Below are 12,558 nucleotides of genomic sequence, written 5' to 3'. Positions count from 1 at the left end.
ATTTACATGACGATGAACGATGATGTCATGTCAACTTTGTCAATACAATGTATAACAAACTGACAAGTAAAAGTGTCTTTTTGTTGACTCTTATTCTCCACCGTCAATTCTAGCTCACAATTATCCTGTTGCAAGTTCTATAAGAGATGAAACAACAAAGTTTTAACGAAAAAAGGAAATTTTATTGAGTCGGCAAGTCACTTGCTACTCAGATGCTGTAGGTGGCAATCAACTGCTGACGTGTGTACTCATGTGTACACAGTCATGCCTAAAGTAAAGTTAAACAAAATGACTTCCTTCACACAAAACACAGTCAACCCCCTTGGCTGTGCAGTTAATAAGTCTCCTAACATTCGTGGTGCCTTCCAGTGCTAAGGCACCAATCTTCGGGATATACACTGTAACTTTTAACTAAAATGGCCTCTATTTTCCTCACATTAGTCAAACTTTTTTTCCTCAGCTTATTTATGATACTTTCCTTTGCCAGTAAGGAAAAAAAATGAACACTCTTGCACTATATAGTTTGGACAACATGTCTTAAAATACTGTATCTCAGACAACATGTATTTTGCTGCACTGAGACGCATATTACTCACATTACACCAAACATTGACTAGGACTGCATGGAAGTACCGTTGTACATACGGCCGCAATATACAAGCACATTTGTATACCTGCCCTTGTTCTGTACAAGTTACTAATATATGCAATGAACAACATGACAACACACAAATTCGACTACCCAGAAATGTTTTGTCCAAGCAACAAAAAGTTTGACAGGCAATTCTTGTGCACGTACTTGACCTAGAGACTGTTAGAAGGCAAAATTGAGGAAGTTTGAAGAATAGTACAGCTTGTACCATCTATTTGCTTATATTTACTTTTGTTACGGTTGTGTACAAAACTCCCAAGTTTCCTTTGCTATCCTCTGTATCTTATCAATGACACTACAATCCATTGTATAGTACAGAACCTCAACCAATCATAAGGCTCTATACACAGAACTTCAACCAATCAGAAGGCTCTGCAGACAGCCTCATCGAATCAGAAAGCTCCATACACAAAGCCCTAACCAATCAGAGGAATTTATACAAAATCCAATCCAAAGCTACTAAGACAGCATGTAGTACATTTAGTATTGTCAGCCTAGAACCCTATCTACATGTACACTGCCATTTCTATCAGGACCAGAGCTAGCCCTAGAAGGGGGTTGAAGTCTAGTGAGTTTAGGACTCGCTCTTTTGGCTACTCTCGCTAGTTGTACGTGAGCGCTCCTTGTCCCTGCGTTCCTCGTACTCTTTCTCATCGCGTGGCTTGGCGCCACCGAAGATCGATGACTGGGGATTGGCCACCGCGTTGATGGGTTTGCCCACGGTGCGAGGCGCCAGCTTCAGTCTGGGTCGTGCTGCCCGCTCCTCTGTAACAAGGAAAGATGCCAGGTGAGAGCCGTTCTGTACTACAGGAACAGGCGCAGCAATGGACTGGGTTCTTTCATCTACTCTCCAAGCAGAGGAATGGCTCTGGCTAGTTTTTGACTGACATGTTTTAAGACGGCTTTCTATTTTGTCCCGTTTTTGGCGACATGAAGAAAATTACAAAATAGAAAGCCTGGCAAAAATGCCGAACAACACGTCAAAAACCAGCCGAGACATTCCTCTGCTTGGAGATTGTCTTTCATCATCATCTCTCTAAGTTAAACCCCTAGCATCCTCTGGGTGAACCAAGTGAGGACTTGGGTGCTTAAAGGCACCCAGAGTATTTTATGAGGCTTGAAAACTGGAAATATTCTAGTTGCTGTAATCTTTATGAAATTGACATTTAATGCCACTGTCTACCACATTGGAGGTTTTTTATTCAAGTTTCAAGCCTCATGAAATGCTCTGGATGCCTTTAAGATTAAGGGGATGAAGACAAAAGATTTACTTAGCATACAATGTCTGTGTCATTTAGAGGCTTTATCCTGCTCATACTCTCTTCAAAGAACTGGGCACTCTGAATATCCAATTTGTCTTCAACATCCCCAGAATTTTGGCTCCCGCCAAGAGCAAAGATCAACCCTTGATGGCAAATATTCTAGGTGCTGTTTTTCTTCATGATTGTCCCTGAATTATTGTCAGTTTGCTAGAAGGAAACAAGTGGTTTTTATAGACAACTCCGACCCCCACTACTTGATTTTCTGTCTTCAAAGAAGTCCATTAATTTTTATCTACGCATGTGAACATAGCAGCAGTTCATGTTTCGTTTTGCTGCAAAATATTTTCCTTTCCAAATGTTGTTCTTGATCAGCTATAGAATAATGCTGAAATATCATGTAAAATGTCACAGTATAGATTAGGATTCAGGACAATCAGAGATTGGACAATCTGACTGCAATTCTACTAGTACAGATTGCGATTGCAATTTTTCCTTGGACAAACTAGAATCTTTTCACGTTTGGGACCGCATCCTTAAGAAATAGATAATAATCGTTGCATTGTTTTTTGATCAATAGTTGTGTATGTGTTACACTTCCGTACATCAAGGACCGCATAGTGATGTCATTTCCTGTGATTGTACATATGTAAATATTTTGCATTTGGGAATGCATCTCATTATGTATAAGCAGCAACACCTGTGCTGCATTGCTATGTGAACCAGTCAGAATTGCCTTGAAGAAGGCGACAGATGGTCACCGAAACGTTGGTGGAATAAATCTCTTGGTTGTGCAAAAAGAGTCTTTTTATTCAGTGACTTACCAACCTGATGAAACTATTCACGGATAGGATCTTTTCAATTTGGTTGTGAGTGGGATCTGTCCTAGGACCAATCACAATTCTACTAGTACAGATTGGGTTAGTGTTAGGGTTAACCTAACTCTACTCACTCAATCTATACTAGAACAATCATGTTGTCCTAGGGCTGATCCTATTCCAATCCGTCCTAGGAGAGACTCTGAGTCCAATCTGTCCTAAAACAATCCCCAATTGTTCTGAATCCCAATCTCTACTGCGACATGATACAATACACATCACTGGCATATCAATCACATGACGAGGAAGTGTGCTTCTGGACTGGGTGCTTTCTTTAACGGATTCTCTATGGTTGTCAGATGGTGATTCAGAGAAGAATTCGTAAGTAACTTCTACTTTCCCGCGCTCTCCCGCTGTCAATGAAATGATGTCATCCTTGACACCCACCTTCAGTTGGCTCCCTTAGTTCTGAGAAGGATAGAAGGTCAGGGCATTTTAGATTGTTACAATCGTCAAGAACAGGGTCTGGGGTAAGGCTGGCTTTCATGGAACATGGAAAGAGCCATCTAGACCACCAATCAATAATTGTTTTGTTGTCTCTGAGGGAATCTTACAAAAGGTCTTTGCACTAGGTTACAATAGTTAACACATACAGTGATACTTATAGTTTTTGACCTCAGCATCCCTTAGCTTAGCTTACCTGCAAAAGGTTTAATTTTCCAAAACAACACCTCAAAGAGAAGTGAAGAAGTTGTGTCAAAATAAACATCATGCACGTTGATGAATGTTAGACATCCAGGTAATAAGATACGCCAAAAATAGTTACCCAAGCAACTGGATAAAATTTTGAAACAGCCAGACGTTTCAGACAGCATCCGCCGTCTTTCGTCAGTGACTTAAAGAAGGATATGGTAGAACTAGGTTTTATACCAAAACCTTGTTTTTATTCCAAAACCTTTTTTAGTCTCTGAGGAAAGACAGCAGATGCTGTCTGAAACGTCTGACTGTTTCAAAATTTTATCCAGTTGCTTGAGTAACTATTTTTGGCGTAAACACCATGCAGTTTGTGTAGTTTGACTTCTTTTTCATCTCAACTTCAAAACATGAAAACCCTCCTACGATACAAAGAAATTCTACAAACAGCAAGGTATGAAATTTGAAAGAATGAATGCATTAAGAAATACATTGTGTAATGTACACTGTCAGATATACTTTGACACAACTACAACACATTCTTAAATTAATATTTGTAACAGAAAAGCTACGTTTCATGACCAGTGAATTATAATAAGTTGAGTATACTGATCCATTTTAGAAAACTTTGGACTGTATAGTAAAAGAGGCCAACAAGTTTTTGGCCCAAACAACAAATGCATTTTATCAACGATTATTATAGCTTTATATCGTTGCTTTCTTATTGAATCATAAAGCAGAGGAAAAAATGTAATTCTTTTTCTCTGACTGCATTTTCCTGATACTTTATTTTACAGCCTACCAATCCAGTGTCCATGCGTTTTCAAAACTCCAAATATCCACAAAATTCAAGACAGTGAGTGAATTCTCAGGTCATGAAATATAGCTCATTTTACATTGATAGAAAAATAAAAATGAAATATTCACCTTCTGTTGGTTCTCTGAAATCGTCTCCAGGGCCTCTTCCGCCGCCACGGCCTCCGCGGAAATTCCCTCCGCCGCCGCCGTACCTCTGCCCGCGGTCCATTCCACCGGGCCTGTCGTCGTAACCGCCTCTCCCCCCATCTCTTCCGTAATCTGGGGGCGGGGGGGGTCAAAACACAACGTGGTCAAACACCTACTAGTAACCTTAAACATAAAAGAATGTAGAGTGCAAGCATAATCTAATTGCAAACCTTACTGCCTAAAGAAATCTAGGAGCACCCACAGACAAAAATTAGGTGCACAGCTCCAATTTTGAGTGCACAAAAGTGCACATGCACAGGTATGTACGGTTATTCCAAAAAATTCAATTTATATGTTATCCTTGTTTTGTATCCTGATATGTTATGACTTTGGAAGAAGTAATTCCCTTGTTAATCAGTTACTCAGTTAACTGAAAGGACTACCCTAAAGATGGATGAAATAAATAAACAAAATACATGTTTACAAAAGTACCTCGTCTATCCCCACCTGATCCGCCATATTGTTGGCCGCCGCCGCCGCGATCGCCGAAGGAATACCCTCCCCCTCCCCTGGGGGGACCACCGCCGCCGCGGCTACTGCCGAATCCGCCGCCACGGCCTCCCCTGCCACGACCGCCGTCTTTGTCCTTTTGGCGAGACTCTGCAACGTCTACGCGCAGGTTGCGGTCTTCGAAGAGCTGGGAATCGACACATCAATGTGTTTGTCAATAATAATATACAGTACAAATTAAAGGTGGCGTCAGTGTGGTGTAATGGCAGAGTGCTTGGCCCAGAACCCAAAGGTCTTGGGTTCAAATTTCCTGTCTTGCCTTGTTGATGTTGTGCCCCTGGGAAAGGCACTTGACACAGGTGAGAATGAATACCTAGCTTCGATTAGGGATGTCCCTTGGATAAGTCCCCTGTTTGAGGAGAGCCACAGCTGGAGCAAGTTACACTTATTGGAAAGGAGTAGGGGTCCTTCCCCGTGTGAGTGGATCAAATAAATCTGTATAGATATGCAACTTGTACTCTTTAGTATAAACCTGGTGTGTTACGCCATGAGGTGGTTTACCCCGTATGAAATACGAACAAAACGCCATCGTTACATCGTTTTTCACTTTCTTGGGGTACTCTGGCCCAATACTGTTGAAAGAAATGTTGAGAGTTTCCTTGTATTGTACTTGGACCCTATCTGAGCTGCATGTCATTAAAAGTATACCTATAAAATGTATTTTCTTAGTTTCATTCTTAATATATGTCCTGTAGATTCATTTAGTTTCACTGTGTTTTTATTTTGCGGTAGTAGGGAAAAGGAGGTTTCGCAGTGACTGTGTTTTCTTCAATTTCAAAATTTCGACAGCACCACACACAAAGTGCGCTCAAATTATTAGTTGGAAACGCGTGAGATACAAGTAGAAGCCCATGTGATACTGTAGGATACAGACCAGTCCAATACACCCGTATCAAATGTTATTACGGCCCAGGTATGACATAAAGTCTGATATTGTGGCTTCCTGTCCTGAACAGGAACTAACTCAAAGTCCATCCGAGTACAAACAGCATTGGTGGGAAGGCTGCCAGATGTGACGTTTGGCCTAACCTCGTGAAGCCCATGGGGATCAACATACTTTCTCCATGGAGACATTGATAACCACACTATATTTAGAAATTAAAATATCCTATGTTAAGTTACAGGGTGCGAAATACCTGGTTGCACGTTGCACAGTGCAACAAGATTTCGGTTGGTGCAAGTTAATTCCAAACCCAGGTAGTGCAGTGTGCAACCTTATATTTTGAGCCAAAGATTTCAATCGGAGCCCTGGAAGCTCACAAAAACACAGTGTCACTCTCATAAAATTCGGTAAATCTTCAATTGAAATAAAGAAACCATCCAAAGACCAAAACCCTTCATAGATCGTGGAATTTGAGCTGAAAAAGACAAAAACACACTGCCCTCAGCTAAACAAGATGTTGTTAGGTCAATGGGAACACAATACTATCTAATATATATTTTGAAATGTTAGTAGTATTATACGCTACATACGAGCTTGATTTGAAGAAATCGGTGAATGTTGCTGGAGCAACCTGAAATTTGGATGTGCAACCTAGCATTTGCCCTTGGTTGCAACATGGGCAACCTGGCTCAAAAAAGTATTTCGCACCCTGAGTTATATGTTAGGAAGACAGTAGTTTCTGGATCAATAGGCCAACATTGTTAAAGAATGTTGTTAACTTCAAATATATAATTTCTATCAGCGAACAGTAATAAACACAAGTCAAGAGTCAAATACAAATTATCCCACCTACAACAACAATAATTGTAAAATAATGAGGCAAATCAAAGAATTTGAAAAATAAAAGGTTTTCAAATTTCTGTTTCTTTTAGTCAATGGATATTTTGGGTGGGAAGCTATAAATAGATGAAGTAGACAAAAAGATTTGATAACAGAAATTTGTTTTGTCTAAGCTATAATGCAGATATGTCTATGATTATCTTGTGACACCCGAGTTAATTCATCTAATTAGTTTCTAGTTTAATAAATGATAGATCTAGTTGTGTGGTTTATGATGATTCAAGATATCAACCAAATCAAATAACAATACATACATGTATATCATCTCAGTTTCTAGTTGAAATCATATAAGGACAACTTTAATAACATAACATTCCTATACTTACAGCTCCGTCGTAGGACAGAGCCTCTTTTAAGGACTCCACATCTTCAAATTCCACATAGCAGAAGCCTGTAGGGTGGAGATAAAGATGTTAATGCAGGAGAACATGTTTGAGGTGCCAGACATAGCTTCATAATTGATAGCCGTAGTTAGGAACGGCTTTCATTAAACACCCTGAAATAGATACAACTGGTAACGCTAACCATAGTTGTATCATTATTATGCAAATTCTTGACGTTTGAGTGTCAAAAAAAAAATCAAACCTATGTTGAATTACTTGGTGAAAAATTTGAAGTTAGAGATAGAATATCAGATTCAAGCGCTTGTAATGCAAGTTTTGCTGAAAATCTACTTTATCTTATATTATACCCCAAGCCCTAATTTCTTCTGTGCAGTCCAATGTTTAGGTTAGGTGCCTCAGTGGACCAATTCCCCAAACTATATTTTGAGCCCTACTCATAAAACTGACACTTAGCAACAAAAGATGGTTCCCTCCATCTATACATACAGACAGTTAACATACCAGAACTATTTGTGCCCCACTGTCTGTGAAACCTTGGATGCCGACATATTTCCTGGCTTCTATGTACACACGTAACACACCACAAGTCAAACAGCTGATGAACGAGCGACATACACTGGTCTGATGTATTTTGACTATATTCTATTGGCTCACTCACTGTTTACGCCTCTTATGCATTAGCATAATTACACTTTTTGCCTATTGTGCATTTGCATAACCACTGTGTCTACTGTATATATATATCTATTTTAGCAGGAACTTAATTTAGCAGGGAAGGGTTTTCACCATCAAAACAATGGAAACACAAATTTACTGCGTCATGGTTCCACGTTGGAGAGGCCACTGTGAAAACTGTGGAATTAAAACCACCATGAACATTTCAAGATCTACCTTATAGTATACCCGCATTACATGTCATATAAGCTGTGACTTAGGACTGTCTCTACATTGTAACTAACTTGTAAAAACTATCTATCTTACCTTTGAACTTGTCCGTTTCCCTGTCCCGCACTAAACGGACACTTTTTACCTGTTAATAGATAAATCACATTTATTGTCATGGATGCAGAAAAACAATAAATTATGTGTCTTTCCAAACACATCAAAAAGTGTATTTTCTCCCAACATGTCCCTAGAACTTGGGGATCTTCCACTGTAATTTAAAGGGGAGGACATGTTTTTTAAAATCCCCTTGTCCCTCTTTTATGTCAGCACTGGTCACTTTTAACAACCTTATTACCGACATTGCAAACATTTTTCCCATAAATTGTCAAGTTTTGTGCAATCATTCCAGAATACTAGAGAAACAGAATAGAAGTTCTAGAGATTCCATGCAGAGTTTCTTCTAAACCGGGAAACAGGGGCGGCGCGCCCTCTTGTTCCCGGCCTGCGCCCTCTTGTCAAAATGCCGATTGAACCCTGGTCGCACTTGGGCGATGTTCTTTCTCTCCAACAACATGCTGCCGTACAACATGCAATCTTTCCCGAAAACGATCTTTCCTCCTTAAAAATATCCCAGCACCACCACAAAACAATGTATCAGATCATAAAACATGTTATAATTAGTCCAAAATATTCCTATTGCGGTAGATGCACCGTTTAGACGGTGCAAAACACGATCGAAATAACATTTTTCCAACCGAGGCGCCATCTTGTTTTGCTGTCAGCTACTCTCGCGAGACTTGATATGGCTTACATGCAAGGTCAGCTGACCTAGATAGTGAGACTTCCCGAGACTTCGTGACCTTTCACTCACAGCCGCCGGGAACTTGCACGGACAGTTTAGAGAGATTACGAGCTGTTTTTGTTGACATTTGAGCATCTAAAGATATCATCCCACAGCATAAAACGGAAAAAGGCAAAGGAGTCTATCCATTGCAGAAATGAGATGACTTTTTTTCTGCCACAAATTGGATAAAGATGGCTAGATCGTGGCAATGTTTATATAATACTCTAATGTTTCAGCTGAGGGATTCGGGTGTCCCAAAAGCTGAAAAGGACCCCGCTGTACATATCAGCGTCGCGGACCTGCCGCTAATGAAGACCAGGCATGCCAGGTGCTTGTTCAGATCATGAAGGGACAGACATACTAGTATGCTTGCCACAATGCCAAAACTTCAATGGAAAAGCAGTATGAGCAAAAAAGGCCACCAGGGAGAAGTTAAAGTATTTCTTTTTTTTAATTTTTTTTTCATGGTCTAAAATTTAATGTGATTTGTGTTGGACTCAAACTTAACAAAAATCTAATTTTATATTTATTGGTTTCCTTTCAAAAAAATTGATTTTGCAGTGGAAAAATTTTTTTTCACAATTTTAATCTGGAATTATTATTTTTTCTTCTATTTTGAACAACTAACCTTGAACTAACTCTACGATTTCTGAAGTTTCATGAGCTAAAATTTCTCTCTCAGATAGCCTCAGAATGTCCCATTTAAGCTGCAATTTTTCAAAGGCTTCACACCGTGGAAGGGGGGGCACCCCCCCCTTCCACACCATCCCCCACTCGGTCGCTTCGCTCCCTCGACACAGTGTGCTCCCTCTTGTCATTATTTTCTAGAAAAACCCCTGCCATGTATCACACTGTATTTGGTGCCGGTCAGGCTGATATAACTGATGACAGGACTGCAGGGGTTCACCTAAATCAGGAAAAAGGGGCGCTGCGCCCTCTTGTGTCAGCCAAGCACCCCCTTGTCGAATTCAGATTTTAGCTTAATATCCAGCATACAGCCTTCACTCAGCAATCAATTCTTTCAAAAATACGTAGAATTCGCTCCCTTGCCTGTGTGTGCTCCCTCTTATTCAATTTTTCTAGAAAAACCCCTGCAGGACTGTGTAATTAACTAACAGAGGGAGACGACGTCATCATGACAACATAAAAGTGAGTGATATCTTTCCAACTTACTTTTAAACCTTTGAAGATTTGATCCAGGTCTCCTTGAACCGTTTCGAATGGGAGGTTGCCAACGAATGCCGTGTACGGTGCCTCTGTGGGGATGGGCCTGGGTCCGCCGGAGCGACCGCCGCCACCACCTCCGCGGCGGTCGCCACCATAACCACCGCCTCCGCCGCCATAACCCCCACCGCCGCCTTGTCTGTAACCTCCTCCTCCCCCTCTGCCTCCTCCGTACCTGATGTGGAAACACGAATCAGCCACATAAAAGTGGCAAGTGGCAAGTGCAATGTAGGTCAGCAAGTTTCCTTGCTGTTTCCAATTCAGTAGTACTGCAGAGTATGTCTGTACAGGCAGGGGTTGCGAACCCTTGTCCTTTAACGTGATGGGGGCAAACATAGGACCCCCATCTTATGTCCCTTCTGAAAGAGTGCAGTACAAGTACATCTCACATAAACGTCTGCACTACTTATCTATCTCAAAGCAGAAGGCACAACTGATGTCTCATGCATGTTCAACTAACTTCAACTAAAGAACCCACCACACTTATAGAAAAGACAGGGCTCGAAATAGTGGGTGCATGTGCACCCAGTGCACCCAAAATTGGAGCTGTGCACCTAATTTTTGACTGTGGGTGCACTGGTGCACCTAGATATTTTTGTAGGCTATAGGGTTAAGGTACTATTGTACACAAGTATACAGAATATTCTTGAAATGTAAGTATAAAAAACAACATGATAACTTTTTGCTGTACTTTATTTAATATATTATTTGTTTGAAATTTTAAAGTTAGCTATAGAATTACAGATTGAAGTTCTTAAGAAAGGCAGCAGCATTAGACTTTGTAATTATGTTCTGAAGAACATTCAACTTTATTTTATCTGGTGCACCCAAAATTCTTTCTGTGCACCCAATTTTTTGAGTTGGGTGCACCAGTGCACCTATTCCCAAAGATGAATTTCGAGCCCTGAAAGAGTATGGGTCCATCCCTGTGTGTGAATCAAACCTTACAGTGCAGTCTTATGCAGGTTGTACTTCCTATACAAAACATGTTCTGACATGACTTTCAGCATGTTAAAGAACCCACCACACTTATCGAAAAGAGGAGGGATCCAGCCCAGAGTGAGTGGATTAAATGTTACAGTCCGGTCTTATGCAGCTTGTACTTACTGGTGTGTTATGCCTAAAGCAAAGGCGCCACTGATTATGCAGAACAGGCAAACAAACAAACATGTACCCCCCCCCCCCAAAGAAACAGAAAAATATGACAGATTGAAAATGATTTTACATCCCACCATATGCTTGACGATTATATACTCTACAATATATTTTCTACCTTTCATAATCATGATCATTGAAATTAAATACAGAAGTGGGTAAAATTGTGTGGAAAAAAATCATCATTATTAGAATGGATATCTAATGCCGAAGTGTGTTGAGAATACTACTGCGATAGTAAACGAAAAAAATGAACATAAGCATTTCCAGATCAGTCTCTTTTTAAGTTTTTTTAATTCTTTTTCTGAAACAGCGCTATCAAATTTTCAAACAATAATGAATGCCAAATCTTTCAAATAGACATCTTGACTGGACCTTAGTGGCAATTCGTTATGGAAAATCTCTAGGTGTTTCTGCTTCAGATTTGCATAGTTTAATCAACTCTCTTCCATCTTATTCATTCAAAGGGAAATAGTATACTATACAAGGCGTCAAGTTATGACCTAATATTCATGGGTCCAAACAGTGCGATAAGCCTTTAACAAAACATCTAACTTATAATGTGCAGCCATTAAATGTTTTTAATAAAATTTATAGCCTGTGTCTTGGTTTCACGACTGAAACAATAGTAAACGGACCGCAGAGTTTCATTGTTTGACAGTTCTGAATCAAAGCCGCAAGTTCGATGCGATCCAACAGACAACGACAGACAATTGTGCAAAATAAAATTATGTTTCAAAAGCGTTCTTTGATTCTGAGAATTTCTGACAACAACCGTCTTCACACCGTACAGAAAACGGATTTTTTGATGGGCTATAGATCGGTTTGTGTCTGCTCTATTTTACTGTTATTTTGTTTTCTTGTCCAAGATTCACACACGCCCAAATTTATAAACGATGAACAAACAGCGCAAAAATCTCTCCCTCCCATCAAACAACGTGCGCGTGGGATTGGACAAATCCCGGCGACACCGTCATTTTTTACCGGCGATTTCTCGCCACGGATTACCTCAAATAACGTCACCAAAAGCATCCCTAGAAAGAGAAGTTTGTAAAGTTGTGTTATCTGGGGGTACCTACCCTCTATTGTCCGAACGGCGGCCGTAGCTTCCACGAGAATTGCCGCCGTCGTAATTATCGAAGTCGTAGTCCGCCATGATAGGGGGGAAGAGGCAGTGCGCAGCTGCAGACACCAAACAGAGGCTCCAGCTGATCCTCACCTTTAACCTTTTAAATTAGCTGTCCTCTAAAAACTGCCTTAATATATACACTTATAAATGCTATAGAAATCCCCAATATACCAATTGAATACACATATTTATCTTACAATATTGGTAAAATAAAAAGCATTCAATTCTATTACTTTTATATGTTTTAAAAGCAACAT

General features: G+C 40.2%; 1 protein-coding gene across 3 annotated transcripts; it reads right to left on the bottom strand.

The window, feature by feature from the left end:
- Nucleotides 1–160: 160 nt before the first annotated feature.
- On the bottom strand, nt 161–12,384 carry LOC136447610 (eukaryotic translation initiation factor 4H-like). Of its 3 annotated transcripts, none has more exons than XM_066446637.1 (8): nt 12,252–12,384; nt 9,967–10,192; nt 8,046–8,094; nt 7,047–7,111; nt 4,860–5,064; nt 4,350–4,499; nt 3,177–3,197; nt 161–1,417 (listed from the first exon to the last, which is right to left on the bottom strand). In XM_066446637.1, the coding sequence occupies exons 1-8, from the start codon at nt 12,326–12,328 to the stop codon at nt 1,227–1,229; spliced, it is 984 nt and encodes a 327-aa protein (XP_066302734.1). In that variant the 5' UTR covers nt 12,329–12,384; the 3' UTR covers nt 161–1,226. The 3 variants fall into 3 exon arrangements, with proteins under 3 accessions (XP_066302734.1, XP_066302745.1, XP_066302752.1); XM_066446648.1 differs by having other exon boundaries at nt 4,875–5,064; nt 12,252–12,383; XM_066446655.1 differs by lacking the exon at nt 3,177–3,197.
- Between the last annotated feature and the right edge of the window lie 174 nt (nt 12,385–12,558).

This window comes from Branchiostoma lanceolatum, chromosome 1, assembly GCF_035083965.1.
Source record: "Branchiostoma lanceolatum isolate klBraLanc5 chromosome 1, klBraLanc5.hap2, whole genome shotgun sequence".
NCBI lineage: Eukaryota > Metazoa > Chordata > Leptocardii > Amphioxiformes > Branchiostomatidae > Branchiostoma > Branchiostoma lanceolatum.
The sequence above is the reverse complement of the archived record's forward strand: the minus strand, read 5'-3'. Positions and strand labels throughout refer to the sequence as shown.

What these genes read in the sequence shown, in the direction of transcription:
- LOC136447610 (XM_066446637.1), bottom strand. Translation starts at nt 12,328, where the DNA reads ATGGCGGACTACGACTTCGATAATTACGACGGCGGCAATTCTCGTGGA. An exon ending in CTCTGTCCTACGACGGAGCT is followed by an intron (nt 5,065 to 7,046) that starts GTAAGTATAGGA and finishes GTCGATTCCCAG; the next exon opens with CTCTTCGAAGACCGCAACCT. An exon ending in ATCAGGTGGGGATAGACGAG is followed by an intron (nt 4,500 to 4,859) that starts GTACTTTTGTAA and finishes CCCCGCCCCCAG; the next exon opens with ATTACGGAAGAGATGGGGGG.